This window comes from Pseudophryne corroboree, chromosome 2 (genome assembly GCF_028390025.1).
Source record: "Pseudophryne corroboree isolate aPseCor3 chromosome 2, aPseCor3.hap2, whole genome shotgun sequence".
In the NCBI taxonomy this organism is placed as follows: domain Eukaryota; kingdom Metazoa; phylum Chordata; class Amphibia; order Anura; family Myobatrachidae; genus Pseudophryne; species Pseudophryne corroboree.
In genome coordinates, this window is record NC_086445.1 from 641,743,970 (window position 1) to 641,768,342 (window position 24,373).

Genomic DNA, 24,373 nt, shown 5'->3' on the forward strand with positions numbered 1-24,373 from the left:
AGCACATTGTGGGCCAGATTCAACAGGCCACAGCCTCAGTCTCTGTTCCATAGTAAGCAGCTGTCATTCCGCATTATGTGACATGTAGGCGGATGCATAGGTACCAATTTATGTTTTGCTGGTGGGTGCTCGGCTGGAGCCGGCAGCAGGAATGAACAGGCGGCCGCGGCAGTGACTAATGTCTATTACACATTATGCTACACACCGTAACACCCATTATGCGTTATGCCACACACTGTAACACCAATTACATATTATGCCACATACAGTTATTGCCCTGACACCATTTTATGCCCCACACACAATAATGCCCCTTACAAATTATGCCACACGGTAAGGCTTCTAATTACTTTTAAATGACCTGCCTGTTGTCAGGGGTCTCATGCTCGTTGCCAAGGGTTTCATGCATTTTGTCAGGGGTTTCATGCTCTGGGTTCCATGCTTGCTGGGGTCTCATGCACGTTGTCAGGGGTCTCCTGCGTGTTGTCAAGGGTTTCATGTACATTGTCAGGGGTTTCATGCTCTGGGTTCCATGCTCGCAGGGGTCTCATGTGCGTTGTCAGGGGTCTCCTGCGTGTTGCCAGTGGTTTCATGTGCATTGTCTTGGGTTTCATGCGTGTTGTCAGGTGTTTCATGCACGTTGCCAGGGTTCTCCTGTACATTGCCAGAGTTTTCATGCGCGTTGGTAGGTGTTTCATGCACGTTGCCAGGGGTCTCCTACGCATTGCCAGGGGTTTCCTTTGCGTTGCCAGAGGCCTGGCTGCTGCCCCAGTAAAGTTTGGGAGGGTGGGTGCAGGCATCAGTAAGTATACCGCTAGCCCCCGCAGTGGATTGAAAGACGCTGGGGCTGGGGATGTGCTTCCATCAATTGCAGTGTAAAAAACCCCCTATTAAAATGCCCGCCACCGAGGAGACAGACACTAGAGGTCAAATGTGACCTCTAGCTTCTGTCTCCTCCTTGGCGGCAGCCATACTTGGTGGGTTTTTTTTTTACACTGCAATGGACGGAAGCTCATCCGCAGCCCCCAGTGCGTCTCAATCCACTGCGGGGGCTAGCGATAACTTTACTGGGGTAACGGTTGGATCCATGGGTGCTCCTCGTTTTCCGTTGGTGCTCAGGCCCGGAAGCACCCATGGAATTGGTGCCTATGGGCGGACGAATATGGAAAAGGATTAGTGTGTGCGCTTAGGGAATCATAGAAAAATCGGGGCGTTTTATGGGACATATGCACTGCTTTAATGCTAATTTTGCTTAGGGATGTCAAATAAAATAACTGTCATTCCATAGTCAGCAGCTGTCATTTTGCATTATGTGACATGTATAGTAAGGTACAGATGTAGTCGGACGCATATGGAAAAGGATTAATGTGTGCGCTTAGGGCAGGGATGGGGAACCTTCGGCCCGCTAGCTGTTGTTGTACGACACATCCCAGCATGCCCAGCAACAGTTTTAGCATGGCCAAATAGCAAAACTGTAGCAAGGCATGCTGGTATGTGTAGTTCAACAACAGCTGGAGGGCCGAAGGTTCCCCATCCCTGGCTTAGGGGATCATAGAAAATCAGGGGTTTTATATGGGACATATGCACTGCTTTAATGCTACTTTATCTTGAGGATGGTGAATAAAACAGCTGTCATTCCATAGTAAACAGCAGTCATTCCACTTATTCTGCATTTAAAATATGTGACATCGACTTAAGAAGAAATGTGTCGAAGGTATAGTGCATAGGTGTAAGATTTTATGTAATATTCATAAAAGTTCAATCTGCTCTCATTTTAGTCAATTGGCATTCCGTTTACGCAGACTTTTTACTATCTCCTCAAATATTTGCCTATTTTAGAAGAATAACATCAGGGTGCATTTCTACACGTCACAAAATCTTCCCCTTTGTAAGATCGCAGCAGCCTTATCACACTGCTCTATTGAGGTGTAAACACTGAAGCTCACTACACGTCTGGTGTTAAATCAGCACTTTGTGACAAGTATGCATTGGTTGTACAGAGATTTAGGTCACAGCTAGGGCGGGTGGGGAGTGGTGAGGCGTGTCACACGCACGGACACAGACATGCCTTTCAGACCAGCTCAGACTTCTCTGTCAAGAAAGCTGCCACAACACAGCTAAAGACGCTTCTGGAGGTGTGCAGGGGAATCGTGTGTGTAATTCCCGTGGATTTGATTAACAGACGTAGACAGAGATATATATATACACATAGAACATTACAGGTATATAGACATACCATACTTGCCATGTTGTCCTCACCATCTCCACTAAAAACTGCTCTGCCATCAGAAGTTTTCGTATGGCAAAATGAATCTTCTCTGGCAGTGCCATCCGATAATCTTCTCAGATGCGGGGCCAGCGGGGACCAACGGGTAAAGGAACAAGTAATGATGACAGTGAAAAGGCAGAAGCCAAGGAGCTCGCAATCAACTACTTTCATTCAAGGAAACAGAGGTAAGGTCCATTACAAACTGGATTTATAAGGGTGTAAAGAATTAGGATTTAGGTAAACAGGAAACCTGGTATTAGACACAAGATCAATCTGTGACAAATCCAAATGAGAATCGAAACGTCCATTCCATCTATCAGTTTGCCCTCCATATTGTGTGGATAGATAGATTGGTAGACAGACACATACTGTATAGTACAGTGGAGCAAATGTAATAGCCCACGATTTGCAGGAGCTGGGAGTGAGATAGACATTACATTTAAAGCAGCAACTAATTTCAACTAATTGCTGCTTTAAATTTATATTGCTGAAATTGTGGCGGAATTGTGACTGAATTGGAAGTTTAGAAGTGGTGATGTGAGTGAAAGGAATTTGATAATATTTAATTTTTATATTGGTTTTGCGGCCTATTACATTATTGCCGCTTTCAAAATTGTCCCCCGCCGGCATTCTGGTGGTCGGGATCCCGTCATCGGTATTCTGACTGCCGGGAGCCCATACCCAACCCGTATCTCAAACAGTATTGTTTGCAAATGCATTTGAAAAATTCTCTACAGTACCTTTGCAAATGATTATTACAGACAAGTTCAGCGCATAAATAATTTTTTACTGATGTTATTTATGTATATATAAAAAGTAAAAATTTGCAACACCTGAAATAAAAACGGTATTGTCACCCAGGGAATGACGACTGTGGCATTATAACGTTTTGAGCAGGTCATGTATGAAATGTAATACTGTCATGTTTTTATTTGTTTTTTATTAGTGATCTCTATTCTTTGTAGCAGGCACAAATGTCAACCTCACCAAAATAGGATAGTTTAAACACCATTTAGCACGTAATGTACTGAAAAAGTTGACATATGTCCTTTATGTATGTTTTTATTTTTTGAGTGGAAGTATAGTCGATGGGTGAACCTACATTTATTTACTGTAACCCTAAAGGACTTATTATGTATTGATTATACATCATATTCCCATGTTCTGTACTATTTTTAAAGCTTTATTGTTTAAGGCTTCCGCTTTTCTTGCATGCTTTTTATTAATTTATATTTGGAAGACTTCTTAGATGTGTATCTATGTTTATGTTGTACATATAACTTAAACAGCCATAAAACTTATTACATTGTTTCGGTTATTCAGTGCAGCTGGGTCCTATTATCTACTATATAAAAGCAAAGATTTGTCCTTCTGTCTTTCTAAACAAATCCACAGTTTACAAGCGAAGATCGTGAAATTTTACATACGATCGTATTAAAACACAGCAGAGGCAACTAAAACAATTAGAAATCCCTAGCACCCCTAGGGTGGGAGACAGCAGCACAGAGTATATCAGGAGACAGCATAACTCTGGAATTGCTGGAGCAATGTACTCAAAAATTGGTACACATGCCTCACAGTCTGGGAACTAACACTGTGGGGGTCAGACACCCCTCGCACCCCTAAGGATGAGTCAGCAGCACTGAGTATTTCAGCAGACAGCATAACTCTGGAATGCCTGCAGCAATTGACAATAAACTTGGTACACATCTGACTTACAATCTGGGAACAAACTCTGTGGGGGTTAGACACCACCCCTAGCGGTGGTACAGCAGCACAGTATTTCAGGAGACAGCATAACTCCCAAATGCCTGCAGCAATTGACAATAAACTTGGTACACATATGACTTACAAGCTGTGAACAAACTCTGTGGGGGGTAAGACATCCCTAGCACCCCTAGGGGTGAGGCAGCAGCACTGAGTATTTCATCAGACAGCATAACCCTGGAATGCCTGCATCAATTTACACCAAACTTGCTACACATATGACTTACACTCTGGAAACAAACTCTGTGCTGGTAACACACCACTAGCACCCCTAGGGGTGGCCCAGCAGCACAGACTATATCTGAACATGCATGATATGTCAGTGATGACAGGGCTGCATGTCACAGGGCCAGTGACATGATGTGAGGAGGGGAATGCAGGTACCACAAACCCACAAACTGAGAGTTATATAGTGCAAGCAGCACGGTCCCCCAGCAGCACAGAGTATATCAGGAGATACTGTACATAATGTGCTGCACTATATATGTGTAAAAAAATCGATAATTTCACATGGACACTGACATGATTTGAGGAGGGGAATAGAGGCAGCAGGAAGCCACAGACTGAGAGTTGTATAGTGGGAAGAGCAGGGTCCCTTGGGTAGACCAAAAAGGGGTCCGGCCACTACACAAAGTGCATCAGGGAAGCAAGATATGCCTATATACTAGATCTCCAACCAACATAAATTAATGAACAACTATCATTCTAATTTACCATCCTCATCCCGTAGCGAAGCACAGGTATTCAGCTATCTACAATGTTATTTATAATTTGTGTTTAATAATTAAACTTATTTTTGTAAACAGACATTCTTAAAATCCCGGGCAACGCCGGGTACTCCAGCTAGTATATTATAAAAATAACGCTATCTATCTATCTATCTATCTATCTATCTATCTATCTATCTATCTATCTATCTATCTATCCACCAGAGTTTTGACTATTATTATTACTAGGTGTCATCAAAGGGAGTAAGGAATATACAGGTTGGGTATCCCATATCCAAATATTCCGAAATACGGAATATTCCGAAATACAGACTTTTTTGAGTGAGAGTGAGATAGTGAAACCTTTGTTTTCTGATGGCTCAATGTACACAAACTTTGTTTAATACTAGAGATGAGCGGGTTCGGTTCCTCGGAATCCGAACCCCCCCGAACTTCAGCCTTTTTACACGGGTCCGAGGCAGACTCGGATCTTCCCGCCTTGCTCGGCTAACCCGAGCGCGCCTGAACGTCATCATAACGCTGTCGGATTCTCGCGAGGCTCGTATTCTATCGCGAGACTCGGATTCTATATAAGGAGCCGCGCGTCGCCGCCATTTTCACACGTGCATTGAGATTGATAGGGAGAGGACGTGGCTGGCGTCCTCTCCATTAGAATAGATAGAGACACTTGAGTTGATTACTTAGTAATTTTGGGGAGCATTAGGAGTACTCAGAGTGCAGAGTTTTGCTGATAGTTACTAGTGACTGACCACCACCAGTTTTATTTATTATTTAATATAATCCGTTCTCTGCCTGAAAAAAAAAACGATACACAGTCACATACCATATCTGTGCTCAGCCTCAGTGTGCTGCATGATAATATCATCTATATGTATATCTGACTGTGCTGAGTGCTCACTGCTCACACAGCTGAATTGTGGGGGAGACTGGGGTGCAGTTATAGCAGGAGTACAGTGCACACTTTTGCTGCCAGTGTGACTGACCAGTGACCACCAGTATATTGTCTGCCTGAAAAAGTTAAACACTCCTGTCTGTGGTGTTTTTTTTTTTTATTCTATAAACGCATTCTGCTGACAGTGTCCAGCAGGTCCGTCATTCACTATATTATCTAAATATTTACCTGCAGTAGTGTTATATTTTTTTTGTTCATCTCTATCATCTTTATCATCTCTATATTAGCAGACGCAGTACGGTAGTCCACGGCTGTGGCTACCTCTGTGTCATCAGTGCTCGTCCATAATTGTATACCTACCTGTGGTGGGTTTTTTTTTCTATCTTCTTTATACTAGTAGTTTAGGAGTCTGCTGACAGTGTCCAGCAGGTCCGTCATTATATTATATATACCTGCAGTAGTGATATATATATATATTTTATATCATTATCATCTCTATACTAGCAGACGCAGTACGGTAGTCCACGGCTGTAGCTACCTCTGTGTCGTCAGTGCCTCGCCCATAATTGTATACCTACCTGTGGTGGGGTTTTTTTTCTATCTTCTTCATACTAGTAGTTTAGGAGTCTGCTGACAGTGTCCAGCAGGTCCGTCATTATATTATATATACCTGCAGTAGTGATATATATATATATTTTTTATATCATTATCATCTCTATACTAGCAGACGCAGTACGGTAGTCCACGGCTGTAGCTACCTCTGTGTTGTCAGTGCTCGTCCATAATTGTATACCTACCTGTGGTGGGTTTTTTTTTTCTATCTTCTTCATACTAGTAGTTTAGGAGTCTGCTGACAGTGTCCAGCAGGTCCGTCATTATATTATATATACCTGCAGTAGTGATATATATATATTTTTTATATCATTATCATCTCTATACTAGCAGACGCAGTACGGTAGTCCACGGCTGTAGCTACCTCTGTGTCGTCAGTCACTCGTCATCCATAATTATACTAGTATCCATCCATCTCCATTGTTTACCTGAGGTGCCTTTTAGTTGTGCCTATTAAAATATGGAGAACAAAAATGTTGAAGTTCCAAAAATAGGGAAAGATCAAGATCCACTTCCACCTCGTGCTGAAGCTGCTGCCACTAGTCATGGCCGAGACGATGAAATTCCATTAACGTCGTCTGCCAAGGCCGATGCCCAATGTCATAGTACAGAGCATGTAAAATCCAAAACACAAAAGATCAGTAAAAAAAGGACTCAAAAATCTAAATTCAAATCGTTGGAGGAGAAGCGTAAACTTGCCAATATGCCATTTACCACACGGAGTGGCAAGGAACGGCTGAGGCCCTGGCCTATGTTCATGGCTAGTGGTTCAGCTTCACATGAGGATGGAAGCACTCAGCCTCTCGCTAGAAAAATGAAAAGACTTAAGCTGGCAAAAGCACAGCAAAGAACTGTGCGTTCTTTGAAATCACAAATCCACAAGGAGAGTCCAATTGTGTCGGTTGCGATGCCTGACCTTCCCAACACTGGACGTGAAGAGCATGCGCCTTCCACCATTTGCACGCCCCCTGCAAGTGCTGGAAGGAGCACCCGCAGTCCAGTTCCTGATAGTCAGATTGAAGATGTCAGTGTTGAAGTACACCAGGATGAGGAGGATATGGGTGTTGCTGGCGCTGGGGAGGAAATTGACAAGGAGGATTCTGATGGTGAGGTGGTTTGTTTAAGTAAGGCACCCGGGGAGACACCTGTTGTCCGTGGGAGGAATATGGCCATTGACATGCCTGGTGAAAATACCAAAAAAATCAGCTCTTCGGTGTGGGAGTATTTCAACAGAAATGCGGACAACATTTGTCAAGCCGTGTGTTGCCTTTGTCAAGTTGTAATAAGTAGGGGTAAGGACGTTAACCACCTCGGAACATCCTCCCTCATACGTCACCTGCAGCGCATTCATCATAAGTAAGTGACAAGTTCAAAAACTTTGGGCGACAGCGGAAGCAGTCCACTGACCAGTAAATCCCTTCCTCTTGTAACCAAGCTCACGCAAACCACCCCACCAACTCCCTCAGTGTCACTTTCCTCCTTCCCCAGGAATGCCAATAGTCCTGCAGGCCATGTCACTGGCAATTCTGACGAGTCCTCTCCTGCCTGGGATTCCTCCAATGCATCCTTGCGTGTAACGCCTACTGCTGCTGGCGCTGCTGTTGTTGCTGCTAGGAGTCGATGGTCATCCCAGAGGGGAAGTCGTAAGACCACTTTTACTACTTCCACCAAGCAATTGACTGTCCAACAGTCCTTTGCGAGGAAGATGAAATATCACAGCAGTCATCCTGCTGCAAAGCGGATAACTGAGGCCTTGGCATCCTGGGCGGTGAGAAACGTGGTTCCGGTATCCATCATTACTGCAGAGCCAACTATAGACTTGATTGAGGTACTGTGTCCCCGGTACCAAATACCATCTAGGTTCCATTTCTCTAGGCAGGCGATACCGAAAATGTACACAGACCTCAGAAAAAGACTCACCAGTGTCCTAAAAAATGCAGTTGTACCCAATGTCCACTTAACCACGGACATGTGGACAAGTGGAGCAGGGCAGACTCAGGACTATATGACTGTGACAGCCCACTGGGTAGATGTATTGACTCCCGCCGCAAGAACAGCAGCGGCGGCACCAGTAGCAGCATCTCGCAAACGCCAACTCTTTCCTAGGCAGGCTACGCTTTGTATCACCGGTTTCCAGAATACGCACACAGCTGAAAACCTCTTACGGCAACTGAGGAAGATCATCGCAGAATGGCTTACCCCAATTGGACTCTCCTGTGGATTTGTGGCATCGGACAACGCCAGCAATATTGTGTGTGCATTAAATATGGGCAAATTCCAGCACGTCCCATGTTTTGCACATACCTTGAATTTGGTGGTGCAGAATTATTTAAAAAACGAGAGGGGCGTGCAAGAGATGCTGTCGGTGGCCAGAAGAATTGCGGGACACTTTCGGCGTACAGGCACCACGTACAGAAGACTGGAGCAACACCAAAAACGCCTGAACCCGCCCTGCCATCATCTGAAGCAAGAAGTGGTAACGAGGTGGAATTCAACCCTCTATATGCTTCAGAGGTTGGAGGAGCAGCAAAAGGCCATTCAAGCCTATACAACTGAGCACGATATAGGAGGTGGAATGCACCTGTCTCAAGCGCAGTGGAAAATGATTTCAACGTTGTGCAAGGTTCTGCAACCTTTTGAACTTGCCACACGTGAAGTCAGTTCAGACACTGCCAGCCTGAGTCAGGTCATTCCCCTCATCAGGCTTTTGCAGAAGAAGCTGGAGACATTGAAGGAGGAGCTAACACAGAGCGATTCCGCTAGGCATGTGGGACTTGTGGATGGAGCCCTTAATTCGCTTAACAAGGATTCACGGGTGGTCAATCTGTTGAAATCAGAGCACTACATTTTGGCCACCGTGCTCGATCCTAGATTTAAAACCTACCTTGGATCTCTCTCTCTTTCCCGCAGACACAAGTCTGCAGGGGTTCAAAGAACTGCTGGTGAGAAAATTGTCAAGTCAAGCGGAACGCGACCTGTCAACATCTCCTCCTTCACATTCTCCCGCAACTGGGGGTGCGAGGAAAAGGCTCAGAATTCCGAGCCCACCCGCTGGCGGTGATGCAGGGCAGTCTGGAGCGACTGCTGATGCTGACATCTGGTCCGGACTGAAGGACCTGACAACGATTACGGACATGTCGTCTACTGTCACTGCATATGATTCTCTCACCATTGAAAGAATGGTGGAGGATTATATGAGTGACCGCATCCAAGTAGGCACGTCAGACAGTCCGTACGTATACTGGCAGGAAAAAGAGGCAATTTGGAGGCCCTTGCACAAACTGGCTTTATTCTACCTAAGTTGCCCTCCCACAAGTGTGTACTCCGAAAGAGTGTTTAGTGCCGCCGCTCACCTTGTCAGCAATCGGCGTACGAGGTTACTTCCAGAAAATGTGGAGAAGATGATGTTCATTAAAATGAATTATAATCAATTCCTCCAAGGAGACATTCACCAGCAGCAATTGCCTCCACAAAGTACACAGGGAGCTGTGATGGTGGATTCCAGTGGGGACGAATTGATAATCTGTGAGGAGGGGGATGTACACGGTGATGAATCGGAGGATGATGATGAGGTGGACATCTTGCCTCTGTAGAGCCAGTTTGTGCAAGGAGAGATTAATTGCTTCTTTTTTGGTGGGGGTCCAAACCAACCCGTCATTTCAGTCACAGTCGTGTGGCAGACCCTGTCACTGAAATGATGGGTTGGTTAAAGTGTGCATGTCCTGTTTATACAACATAAGGGTGGGTGGGAGGGCCCAAGGGCAATTCCATCTTGCACCTCTTTTTTCTTTCATTTTTCTTTGCGTCATGTGCTGTTTGGGGAGTGTTTTTTGGAAGGGCCATCCTGCGTGACACTGCAGTGCCACTCCTAGATGGGCCAGGTGTTTGTGTCGGCCACGGGGGTCGCTGAGCTTAGTCATCCAGCGACCTCGGTGCAAATTTTAGGACTAAAAATAATATTGTGAGGTGTGAGGTGTTCAGAATAGACTGAAAATGAGTGGAAATTATGGTTATTGAGGTTAATAATACTTTGGGATCAAAATGACCCCCAAATTCTATGATTTAAGCTGTTTTTTAGTTTTTTTTTAAAAAAACACCCGAATCCAAAACACACCCGAATCCGACAAAAAAAATTCGGTGAGGTTTTGCCAAAACGCGTTCGAACCCAAAACACGGCCACGGAACCGAACCCAAAACCAAAACACAAAACCCGAAAAATTTCCGGTGCACATCTTTATTTAATACACAAAGTTATTAAAAATATTGTATTAAATGACCTTTAGGCTGTGTGTATAAGGTGTATATGAAACATAAATGAATTGTGTGAATGTAGACACACTTTGTTTAATGCACAAAGTTATAAAAAATATTGGCTAAAATTACCTTCAGGCTGTGTGTATAAGGTGTATATGTAACGTAAATGCATTCTGTGCTTAGATTTAGGTCCCATCACCATGATATCTCATTATGATATGCAATTATTCCAAAATACGGAAAAATCCGATATCCAAAATACCTCTGGTCCCAAGCATTTTGGATAAGGGATACTCAACCTGTAATATAGTGTAAGTAAGAGAAGGAATGGCACATGAGGGGAGAAGGCCTGCTCTTGTGACCTTACGATCTAGAATATATAGTGTATGAAAAATACAAAGAATAAATGATAAATATCTTCTTTGTATTTATTCTAATCATTTTTATAGTTAAAACTCTGGAGTAAAAAGTCTATGATAGGATGAAGCAGTGCAGCAGCTGCCTATCTTTTCCGCACAGGTCTCATATATATATATATATATATATATACACATCTATATATATATATATATATATATACATCTATATATATATTTTTTTTTTATATATATATATATATATATATATATATATATATATTTTTTATATATATATATATGTATCTATGTATGTATCTACCATAGGCAAATGCTGGGGGGGGGGGGGGGGTGTTCTGGTTGCCCAGAAACCCCCTCCTTTTGGCAAGTGGCTCAAATTATGACAACAACAGCAATGGTGTATACTGCGATTACAAGAGCTGCCTCCACATCATGCAGTTTAAGGGACAGAGCAGAGCTGCTGCACATGCCCAGTGGTAGCAGCTTCTTCTACCGAGTTTACTGTGTCTGTGGATCTGAGTGCTCAATCAGTGCACTGGACCAGAGAGTAGCTAGCAGGAAGAGGAGACGGGAGCTTTACCATGAGGTGGAAGGAATGCTTAGAAATGGCAATACTGGTTCTATTATGTTGGTGTATTTATTTATTATGGTATGTTTAACCTTTTCCTGACCACTTATTTAGATTATTTAAATATGTTTAAAACAGCCTGTACTATAGACCATCTATAGTGTTAAATATTGATACTGTATTCCATACAGTATACAGTGTATAAAAGACCAATGTTTACATTAATGTCCAGGGTCATTACTTGGTTCTTCTGCCACTCCCTTAGACTTCTGCAGACTAGGAGATTGTGGACTACATTTGGAAACCCCCTTCTAGAAATCCTGCGTTTGCCGCTGCCTGTCTATCTATCTATACAGTACTGTGCAAAAGTTTTAGGCAGGTGTGGAAAAATGCGTAAAAGTAAAAAAAAATAAAAGTGTTAATAGTTTTTTTTATCAATTAACAAAATGCAAAGTAAATGAACAGAAGATAAATCTAAATAAAATGAATATCTGATATGATCACCCATTGCCTTCAAAACAGCATACATTTTTCTAGGTACACTTACACGGTTTTTGAAGGAACTTCGCAGGGAGGTTGCGCAAAACATCTTGGAAAACTAACCACAAATCGTCCCAGACAGACTTAATGATGTTGAGATTAGGGCTCTATGGGAGCCATATCATCACTTTCAGGACTTCTTGTTCTTCTTTATGCTGAAGACAGAATGAAATTGGCTGTATTTTTGGGTTCATTGTACTGCTGCAAAATAAATTTGGAGTCAATCAGACACTTCCCTGATGGTACTGCATGATGGACCTGCTTGTATTTCTCAACATTGAGGACACCAATAATCCTGACCAAATACCCAACTCCATTTTCAAATATTTCAAATATTGACTCATCAGTCCAGAGCATCTGCTGCTATTTTTCTGCATCGTAGTTCCTATGTTTCCAAGTCAAAGGTATGGCTTTATGGCTGCAATTCTTCCATGAAGACCACTACTGGCCACACTTCAAACAGTAGATGGGTGTGCCTAGGTCCCACTGGTTTCTGCCAGTTCTGAGCTTATAGCACTGCTGGACGTCTTCCGGTTTTGAAGGGAAGTAAGCATGATGTGTCTTTCAACTGATGGAATTAAGGGGAGATTTAGTAAGCAATGATAAAAGTGGAGAAGTGAGCCAGTGGAGAAATTGCGAATGGCAACCAATCAGCATTGACGTAACATATTTAATTTGCATACTATAAAAGTATACAGACCAGCGATTGGTTGCCATGGGCAACTTCTCCACTGGCTCACTTCTACAGTTTTAGCACTGTTTAGTACATGTCGCCCTAAGTTTCCTTGGCTGACCAATGCATCTACAGTCCTCAGCATTGCCCGTTTCTTTGTGGTTCAAAGCTGAGAAATACAGGCAGGTAATTATCCATCGCGCAATACCATCAGGGAGGCATCTGATAGTCTCCAAATTTATTCTGCAGCAGGACAACGACCCCAAACATATAGCCAATGTCATTAAAACTATCTTCAGCGTAAAGAAGAACATGGAGTCCTGGATGTGATAATATGGCCCCTACAGAGCCCTAATCACAACATCATTGAGTCTGTCTGGGCTTACATGAAGAGACAGAAGGATGTGAGCAAGTCTACATCCACAGAAGATCTGTGGTTAGTTCTCCAAGATGTTTGGAACAACTTCCCTGCCGAGTTACTTCAAAAACGGTGCAAATGTACCTAGAAGAATTGATGCTTTGAAGACAAAGGGTGGTCACACCAAATATTGATTTTATTTAGATTTCTCTTCTGTTCATTCAATTTGCATTTTGTTAATTGATAAGAATAAACTATTAATACTTCTATTTTTGAAAGCATTCTTACTTTTTATCCACACCTGCCTAAAACTTTTACACAGTACTGTATATACACTGTCGAGTCACATTATTACCACCACATCCTACATTTGATGTCGGCATCGTGTAGCCCAAGAAGTACGTCACGTGTCATGCGCTAGCTGACAGGTATATAAGGTGTGTAATAGGCCGTCTGCACACATATCACTCGTTGCTGTCATGGGTAAAAGGGGCGATTTATCTGAGTTGCAAAAAGGGATAATTATCGGATTTCAGGCAAAGGGTGGCATTATTTCTGACACAGCGCAGTGTGTGACCTGTCCGCATGCTGTTGTGGTGAAGGCGTATCGTGCCTGGACAAATGGCACCATTGTGAATAACTGACTTGAAAACTGTGAAGCACCATGTGCCATTGATGTGAGAGGTGAACGTTGGCTACGAAGGTGCATGAGGGCTGACCGACACGCTACAGTGGAGCAGCTCACTGTCAAAAGGAACCTGGGGGCTATGAGATGTGTGTCTAAAATTATAGTTCAGCCTGTCTAGCTGCTGTCCATACTGCACATGGCGTTTAACTGGTGGTCATAATAATGTGACTCGAACATACATATAAAAAAAAAAAAAAATATATATATATAAAATACTAGCTGAATACCCGTGCTTTGTTACGGAATATCAAGTATAATCACAAGGAGATGAAAAGTGCTGGTATTTAAGCAAATTTAATACTGCTTTTAAATTGTTTTACATATATCTTTGTCACACCTCCGGGTGGACCTTCCACGGATTGATACTGTCAAAAGGCTGGCGCTGAGGAGAATAATCTGCTTCCTTCTCTGCCCTGCCCCGACTCTGATGCTGCCCTGCTCAGTGCTGTAAATGCTGGGTCAACAGGCCAAGCTCCGTCCACTGTATGTTAAATATGTAAGGTTTGCAGGGATATATGGACTCTATTCCAAAGAGACATATGTCAACTTGCTTAGATTCTCACTCTCCTTTGGGCTCCTACTTTGAGGTAAAACGGTAAAGATTTTCACACAACACTTAAGGTCACTGGGAGAGCTGTCGGTACCCTTTACACAGCAGATAAGCAGTTGCTGACTATCAAGCTTTCAATGAATGCATTTATGAGTCAAAATATCTATCTCTCCTTTCATCCTATTGCTCTCTTGAGAGGTTCAGCAATGTTTAGTTCAAGTGACAGTTTAACATCTGATAATTAAGACACTATCCTCTCCTGACTGGAAATACAGTAGGTTGGTTAAGTACTTATATCTGAAATCTATATATATATAAAAGGCAAATACCACTGACTCATCACAAAATCTACTGAACCATAAGGCTGGACTGCCTTGCCAGTGGCAGATGCAGAGCAGTCCATTATTCAAATAGGGGAGCAACACCCAGTAATGTTTCACAGTGTTTAGGGGTGGCAGTTGATGTGGCTACCCTATTTGAATAATGGACTGCTCTGCAACTACCACTGGCAAGGAAGTACAGGAACAGAGCATTGGCCCTCATTCCGAGTTGTTCGCTCGGTAATTTTCTTCGCATCGCAGCGATTTTCCGCTAATTGCGCATGCACAATGTTCGCACTGCGATTGCGCCAAGTAATTTGCTAAGATGTTTGGTATTTTACTCACGGCATTACGAGGTTTTTTCATCGTTCTGGTGATCGGAGTGTGATTGACAGGAAGTGGGTGTTTCTGGGCGGAAACTGGCCATTTTATGGGTGTGTGTGAAAAAACGCTGCCGTTTCTGGGAAAAACGCGGGAGTGGCTGGAGAAACGGGGGAGTGTCTGGGCGAACGCTGGGTGTGTTTGTGACGTCAAACCAGGAACGAAACTGACTGAACTGATCGCAGTGGCTGAGTAAGTATCGAGCTACTCAGAAACTGCAAAGAAATTTCTATTCGCAATTTTGAGAATCTTTCGTTCGCAATTTTGCTAAGCTAAGATACACTCCCAGTAGGCGGCGGCTTAGCGTGTGCAATGCTGCTAAAAGCAGCTTGCAAGCGAACAACTCGGAATGAGGGCCATTGTGTCCTCCCTCCTCCGCGATTTAGTATCATCGGTACCATTCATTCTTTATAGCCCCGGCTGGGTGGGCTGTCTTAACTCTCCTCTGTGAGGGGGAATTCCCAATAATCATCTCACCCCTTTTAACCCCTTTGTGGGTGGAATTTTGAAAAATCCCGTTTTAGTGGGTGCCTACTTCCCAAAAGCAAGCTACTTTCCAAATCTCAAGTTCCTAGTCCTTATGGTTCAGGAGATTTTGTGATGAGTCAGTGGTATTTGCCATATATATATATATATATATATATATATATATATATATATATATATGTTGAAATAGTAGTAGTACGGCGCCACAGGTTTGTGTGAATAAAGTGTATATAGGGTTATAATAATAGACCCAACCGTAGACACTCCTTAATAAATATAAGGTGTCAGCTAGCCTCCAAGTAGATTAGGCAGGGATAAACTGCCTAGGATTAGAAGTGAAAACAGGGGGGATGGGGGCGCCAGCGACCAACGGTGTCTAATGGATTTAGAATAAATATGAAGAAGTGGGAGGATGCGTTCAGATAAAAAGATAAAATTACATTTAATTTATAAAAAGGTAGGCTAAAATTTCACAAGCATAGGATAATGTTAAGAGTACATCAGAAATAATTAAAAAGTATATATAGCACAGAACATGAGAATAAAAAACAATGCTCTAAAAAGATAAGAATAAAGTGGATGAAGTCTGATGGACGAAATGCATTGGGTGTACCTCTAAACTGACCCTCCATTTTTAAAGATAAGCACTTTATTCTTATCTTTTTAGAGCATTGTTTTTTATTCTCATGTTCGGTACTATATATACTTTTTAATTATTTCTGATGTACTCTTAACATTATCCTATGCTTGTGAAATTTTAGCCTACCTTTTTATAAATTAAATGTAATTTTATCTTTTTATCTGAACGCATCCTGCCACTTCTTCATATTTATTCTAAATCCATTAGACACCGTTGGTCGCTGGCGCCCCCATCCCCCCTGTTTTCATATATATATATATATATATATATATATATATATATATATATATATTTATATATATATATATATATATATATATATATATATTACAATATCTAAATATATAAAATATATATAAAACATGTTAATCACAACATATATAAAACAAAAAAATCATCAAAATCAAGCATATGAAATCAATAATCATTCAGTAGTTGTTGTACATGTCTCACAAATCATATAACTTTATATAGCACACCAGAAACGCTAATCATATTATTATAACCAGAAACTTAGTTGAGTTTAATCCATAAGGAAAAGACTGCAGAAGAAAATACTCCTCAGAATGTTAGTGTCGGAGTCACAATGCTTAAGGTGGTTAGCAGGGGCGTATCTAGAGAGGAGGGGACCCGTGTGCAGTCTCCGGGTGTGGGCCCCCTCCTCTCCTGTTCCGTAGCCGTCAGCAGCGCTGTTGGTGCTCTGGGTGGTTGAAGAGAGGTACACCTATTGATGTACTAGTATGGGGAAGAGGGGACAAGGTTTGTGTTTGTACAGGGGTGGATCTAGACTTTTCTTTTAGTGAGCAGTTTAGCAAGTAATTCGGACACCTCCCCTTTCCAGTCCCATCTTCTCCCCTTTCCATTCCTAACTCTTATAGACCCTCCATGCCACTACACTATGGCCGGTATTCTATTAGCAGCAGTAATTTAATGGTACTAATAGGTTAGCCGGGGGGATTTCCAATTTAGTCCCATAAACTGGAATTTATCTGGGATTATGCTTCAGGTGCCCCAGCTCTGAATCGTGGTGAGCGAATCGAGCCCGTGAAGGTACATGTTTGTACTGTTGGTAGCCAGATAACAGGAAAAATCGTAAATTTGGGACAAACATCAGCGTTTAAGGGCATGGAAACGCACTTCTAGCTTCACGCAACGTCACGTCCAGGTACATTGATTTAAGGGAATATAGACCCAACCATCTCAGAATGCCGGCAGGATCATTAGCAGCTCAGCACTTGGTAGATCCAGTCTGTGGCAGACGCAATAATCAATCTAAGATCTTTGATCCCGGCAAAGCAGTTTGTGTAACGTAATGTATGCACAGTACCAATATTTATATCTACTGAACCTAAATGTCTCCTACTGTATGCAACAGAATAGATGTGTGACATTGTATTCAAATGTGCTATGTAGCCAGCATCACTGTAAATGGGGGTACTCACGGAGCGATATTCTAAGCAATCTGACTAGATTGCTTAGAATTTGAGCATTATCGCTCCGTGTGTAACCCCTACAGCGATAGTGATGTGCAGCCCCGCACATCGCTATCGCTGGTGCTAGATTGGCCTGCCGTGCACAGTGCCAGATATGACCCCACAGTGCCAGATATGACCCCACAGTGCCAGATACAGATATGCCCCCACAGTGCCATGTGCCCACAGTGCTAGATATGCCCCCACAGTGCCATGTGCCCACAGTGCCAGATATGCCCCCACAGTGCCAGATATGCCCCCACAGTGCCATGTGCCCACAGTGCTAGATATGCCCCCACAGTGCCAGATTATAGATATGCCCCCACAGTGCCAGATATGCCCCCACAGTGCCAGATATGACCCCACAGTGCCAGATACAGATATGCCCCCACAGTGTGCCCACAGTGCTAGATATGCTCCCACAGTGCCAGATATTCCCCCACAGTGCCAGATACGCCCCCACAGTGCCAGATTACAGATATGCCCCCACAGTGCCATGTGCCCGCATTGCCAGATATGCCCCCACAGTGCCAGATATGCCCCCACAGTGCCAGATTACAGATATGCCCCCACAGTGCCATGTGCCCGCAGTGCCAGATATGCCCTCACAGTGCCAGATATGCCCCCACAGTGCCATGTGCCCGCAGTGCCAGATATGCCTCCACAGTGCCAGATATGCCCCCATAGTGCCACATATGACCCCACAATGCCACATATGCCCCACATTGCCAGATATGCCCCCACTGTGCCATGTGCCCACAGAGCCAGATATGCCCCCATAGTAGTGCTCACCATGCTGTGCGGAGAGCGCTCCTGCCTGCCGCCCAGCCTCTCAGTCTGATCTCCGGCCGTGACAGCAGCGTGTATATCTCAAATCAGGCGCCGGTCCGCAAGCTCTGATTGGCTAACGAACCAGCGCCTGATTTGAGCTATACACTCCGCCGTCACTGCCGGACACCAGACTGAGGGGCAGGGCGGCAGGCAGGAGAGGCGCGGCTTCGGGTGGATGGGCGGCGGATCGCGATCGACTGATCGCATGTCCGCGCTCGACCAGTCGATCGCGATTGACTGTTTGGCCACCCCTGCTCTACCCGATAATGTGGAACAGGAAAGTGGGGGAGAATTTAACCATAGTCATGTGGATGGTAGCTGCACATGCTTTTATATTTTTAACCCTACACTGGCTGTGTTAGGCATCTGGTGAGAAGGGAAAACCCACGAGACAGATTTTAATGTCCCAACATTTTAAATTGCAGAAGTAAATCATGATACTGTATATCACTGCGTATACAGCATACATCATAATTTCACAATAAACAAGGCTGTAAAACAGAATAAATTTACATTTATTTCACTTACATTTTTTCCTGTTTGCATAGTCCTCATTGTAATTTTCCATACTGCACTGCCATTGATTAGGATGTGCTATGTGTTGTAATAGCACATTATAACACGGTCGAGTCACATTATTATGACCACCAGCTAATAGCCAGAATAACTGCCATGTGCACCACGGACAGCAGCTAGAGGGGCTGAACTCTTGTTTTTGACACACGTGTGGTAGCACCCTTGTTCATTTTGACGGTGAGCTGCTCCACTGTATTGTGTCGTTTGGTCCTCACACACCTTCGTAGACGACTCTCACCTCTCACAACAATGCCACACTGCTCAGCTGTTTCCATGTCGGTTATTCACAATGGTGCCATTTGTCCAGTCACGATACACCTTCATCACAGCAGCATGCGAACAGTTCACAATCTGTGCTGTTTCAGAAATACTGCCATCCTTGACCCAAAAGCCGATAATCATCCCTTTTTGCAACTTGGATACAGTAAATCGACACTTTTACCCATGACCACTACAATCGATTCTGAATGCAGCTGCAAGGCTAATCTTCCTCGCTAGACGTTCATCGTCTGCAGATCCACTCTGTCAGTCCCTCCATTGCTTACCTGTATTCTACCGTATTCAATATAAAATACTTTTACTCACACACAAGGCTATTAACCAGACTATACCAACGTACATCACTTCGCTTATCTCAAAATATCTCCCAACCCAACCTCTTTGCTCTTCCCAAGAGCTACGTCTCTCATCCACACTCATTACTCGCTCCCACTCACGATTGCAGGACTTTCATCGGGCTGCACCCACTCTGTGGTATGCCCTACCACGTACAATAAGACTCTCTTCTAGACTCCAAACCTTCAAGCGTTCCCTGAAAACTCACCTCTTCAAGCAAGCGTATCAAATTCCAGAACCGCCCACATAAATTTCATAAACCTTCCTATCAAATTGCTGTTATGCACACCAGTGCCTGCAGGAAAGTACTGGTGTCAGGACTGTTATGCACTCCAGTGCCTGCAGGAATGTACTGGTGTTTGAACTGTTATGCAAAGCAAATGGACTTACAGACAGACTGGGGAATATGACATAACGTACACAGAAGGTGATAGGGTAACAAAATACACACAAAGTGAACAGAGAAGCCCAGAGGCTAAGGAACTGGGTATCTCCCTTGTATTAGAACTGCTCAGATGGGAAAAGCAAGATGTTGTGTTTTAATACGTAGAGAACCCGAAATGCTGTTGCTAAGGGCAACAGCAAAACCCTAAAGGGTTACCAACGGGTGTGGCAGTAAACTCCTTGGTCAGAGATGGAATGATAGACACAAGGAGAGTCTCCACAATCCTAATTCTCACTTGCAGTGCACAGGTTCAGTTTACTGCCACTAAACTGACCCCTGACACCTAGCACAGTGAGACAGGATTAGACAGGCAAGTCTTAGAATACAGCCGCAAACTTGCTAAGTTCACAGAGTAGTAACAGAACCCCAGCAAGCTAAACGACTGACTCCAGTCTTACTGCTAGGTCTGGATTGGCAGAGTGTAATACCAAATCCCCAGGCCTATTTGCAGTAAGCAACAAACAAATACAAAGCTACACAGTACTGGCTAATTTTCAGAAACTGACTAACCAACAAAGATTCAGCAGCATCTGCTTACCCTGAGAAGAGGCCTTATAAAGCAGGTGCTGTCCACGCCCCACTCAGACCTCACAGACTGTGAGCACAAAAACCAGCACCGGATCCCCTGCCATGCACAGAGCCTATAACCACTGCACAGCAAAAGACCCGAACCGGAGTATCAGCTGCGCTCAGGTCACTCCGCTAGCACTTGTCTCCCGGTTGCCATGACGACGTGGCCGCACAGGGCAGGAGACCCTAACAGTACCCCCCCTCTGACGAGGGGTCAAAGAACCCCTACCACCGGGTTTATCGGGGAACTGCGAGAAGAAAGAGCGTATCAGTCTGGGGGCATGAAGATCACAACTGCGCACCCACGACCGCTCCTCCGGGCCATACCCCTTCCAGTGCACCAAAAATGACAGCCGACCCCGAACCACCTTGGAGTCAAGAATCCTTTCAACAACAAACTCCCTCTGGCCACGTATCAGAAGAGGGGAAGGTCTTCCACTGGAAGAAGGATTACTAATCGCCCGTTTTAAAAGGGAACAATGAAATGTTTTATTGATACCCAAAGAACGGGGCAGATCTAACTGAAATGCCACCGGATTGATAACCCTGGTGATCTTATAAGGGCCGATGAACCGGGGGCCTAACTTATGAGATGGCTGTCTCAACTTCAAATTCTTGGTAGACAACCAGACGAAGTCTCCTAATTTGAAGCTGCAGGGTCTTTTCCGCTTATCAAAAACCCTTTTGGTCACTAATGACACAGACACAAGGGCTTTCTTCACTTTCCGCCAAATACCTCTGAGGACCGAAACCACAGAGGAACCACCAGGCGTGGAGTCCAGGGGGTCAAAAGAATTGGCCTTAGGATGATGCCCATACACACAAAGGAAGGGAGAGATCCCTGTAGCAGAGTGAGCCGCGTTGTTATAGGCAAACTCCGCCATGGACAGATGAGCAACCCAGTCAGTCTGACACTTGGAGACATAACACCTGAGGAACTGCTCCAAGGACTGGTTCACCCTTTCAGTCTGCCCATTAGACTGCGGATGGTAGCCCGACGACAAGCTGACAGAAATCTGGAGATCGGAACAAAATGCCCTCCAGAATTTGGCCACAAACTGGGATCCGCGGTCAGAGACCACATCAAGTGGCAACCCGTGGAGACGCACAACATGCAGCATAAATAATTCAGACAGGCGTCTGGCCGATGGCAGCCCAACCAGTGGAACGAAGTGCGCCATCTTCGAAAACCTGTCAACGACAACCCAGATGGCTGTCATCCCCGAGGATTTGGGCAAGTCCACCACAAAATCCATTGAAATGTGGGTCCATGGCTTAGATGGGATAGAGAGTGGATGTAATGGGCCAACAGGAACCCCTCTAGGAGTCTTATTTCGGGCACAGATGTCACATGCCCGAACCCACTGATCCACATCCTTAGCCACCGAGGGCCACCACATCGCCCTAGATAGCAACTCCCGAGTTCTGGCAATACCCGGGTGACCTGCAGACTTCTTGGCATGGAATTCCAGGAACACTCGCTGTCTTAACCTAGGAGGCACAAACAAAAGACCTACCGGAAGGTCTGGAGGAGCCTGCTCCTGTGCTCTAAGGACTAATGATAAGAGGTCCTGGGTAATGCCCACTTTAATACATGATGGGGAAACAATGGGCAACGGCTCCTCGGTGGTCTCCTGGATTGGAGCAAAACTCCGCGAGAGCGCATCAGCCTTGATGTTTTTTGACCCAGGGCGATATGTTATCAAAAAATTAAAGCGAGCAAAAAACAAAGCCCATCGTGCCTGCCTGGCATTGAGACGCTTCGCTGACTCTAAATATGCCAGATTCTTATGGTCAGTGAGAATTGAGACCACAAACTTAGCCCCCTCAAGCCAGTGTCTCCACTCCTCGAGTGCATCCTTAATAGCCAACAATTCCCGGTTACCCACGTCATAATTCATCTCGGCAGGCGAAAATTTACGGGAAAAGTAAGCACAGGGATGAAGGCGATTATCAGACACTCCCATCTGAGAAAGCACTGCCCCAATACCCATCTCAGAGGCATCCACCTCCACCACAAAAGGACGCTCTGGATCTGGGTGTCGCAGCACCTTGGCCGAAACAAATGCCCTTTTGAGACGGGCAAAAGCCGCTTTAGCCTCACAAGACCAGTGAGCAACATCCGCCCCTTTCTTAGTGAGTGCCACCAAGGGCGCCACTATAGACGAAAATCCAGCGATAAATCGTCTATAAAAATTTGCAAAGCCCAGGAAACGCTGAAGCGCCTTCAAACTAGTGGGCTGCACCCAATCCAGGACTGCCTGTACCTTGGAACCCTCCATTTGGAAACCTTCTGGGGAGATAATATATCCTAGAAATGCGATTTGCTGAACTTCAAATTCGCACTTCTCCAGCTTCGCCCCAAGCCGGTGGTCTCTGAGTTTCTGGAGGACTAAGCGTACATGCTTCCGATGTTCCTCCAGGGAATGGGAGAAGATTAGGATGTCATCTAAGTATACAACTAAGAATCTATCCAAATATTCCCTGAGCACATCATTCATGAAATCCTGGAAGACTGCCGGGGCATTACAGAGCCCAAAAGGCATCACCAAATATTCATAATGCCCTGAGTGGGTATTAAAGGCAGTCTTCCATTCATCCCCCTCTCTTATTCGGATTAGATTGTACGCACCGCGTAGGTCAATCTTAGAAAAAATGGTGGCAGTACGAAGCTGGTCAAACAAGACCGAAATGAGAGGCAGTGGGTATGAGTTTTTAATCGTGATACGGTTCAATTCCCTGAAGTCGATGCAGGGTCGCAACGAACCGTCCTTTTTACCCACGAAGAAGAACCCCGACCCAACTGGAGACTGTGAAGGTCTGATAAATCCCTTAGCCAAGTTCTCCTGAATGTACTCTGCCATAGCCTGAGTCTCAGGACGTGACAGGGAGTACAACCTGCTCTTGGGAAGCTTAGCATTTGGCAACAAATCAATGGCACAGTCATAGGGGCGATGGGGAGGTAGTACCTCTGCAACTTTTTTGGAGAACACGTCCGCAAAATCTGCATAACACCCTGGCAATCCTGGCAAACTTAGCTGTGAGAGCCTGACTGGAAGGCTCAAGCAACTCCTGAAACAATCAGTACCCCAACTAAGAATCTCCCCAGAGACCCAGTCAAACTGAGGATTGTGGGCCCTTAACCAGGGTAACCCCAACACCAATGGGGCAAAAGTACAGACAGTCACATAAAAGGACAATTTTTCAGAGTGTGTGGCTCCAATAAACAAAGAAATCTGGCTAGTGCAAGAGGTAATTTTACCTTGGGATAATGGTTCCCCGTTTAACCCACAAATCTCAATTTCCGATGCCAAGGGTACTAAGGGAACAGAGTGTTTCAGGGCGAATTGGCGGTCCATAAAAACCCCGTCGGCCCCACTGTCCACAAAGGCCTCAGTCTTGACAGTTTGACCGAGGATCTTCAAGGTCACCGGAATGATAAAAGTCTTCTTGGGAAATTCTGACTTCTGGCCTGACAGGATATTTCCCATCACCCTCAGGCCCTGAAGTTTTCCGGCTTTTCTGGGCATGATACTACCACATGACCTTTATTCCCACAGTACAAACACAACCCCTGCTGTCTCCTCCGCGTCTTCTCACGCGAGGAGAGGCGGGTAGCCCCAATCTGCATAGGCTCCTCGGAAAATTCCTCAGAGTCTGAGGTTCCCTTGGGAAGGAAGGAAATCTCAGTCTCCCTTTCAAGCCTACGCTCTCTCAGCCGTCTATCCACCCGGATGGATAACTGCATGAGCTGATCCAAG

At 44.6% G+C, this 24,373-nt stretch overlaps 1 protein-coding gene across 1 annotated transcript in view; it reads left to right on the forward strand.

Annotated features, from left to right (window-relative positions):
* The first annotated feature begins 2,063 nt into the window (after positions 1-2,063).
* PKP1 (plakophilin 1) overlaps positions 2,064-24,373 on the forward strand; it is a 114,262-nt gene continuing 91,952 nt past the window's right edge. Inside the window, exon 1 of the mRNA XM_063954965.1 lies at positions 2,064-2,454. Coding sequence (XP_063811035.1) covers positions 2,247-2,454 — 208 coding nt within the window. The 5' untranslated portion in view covers positions 2,064-2,246. The remainder of the gene's footprint in view (positions 2,455-24,373) is intronic.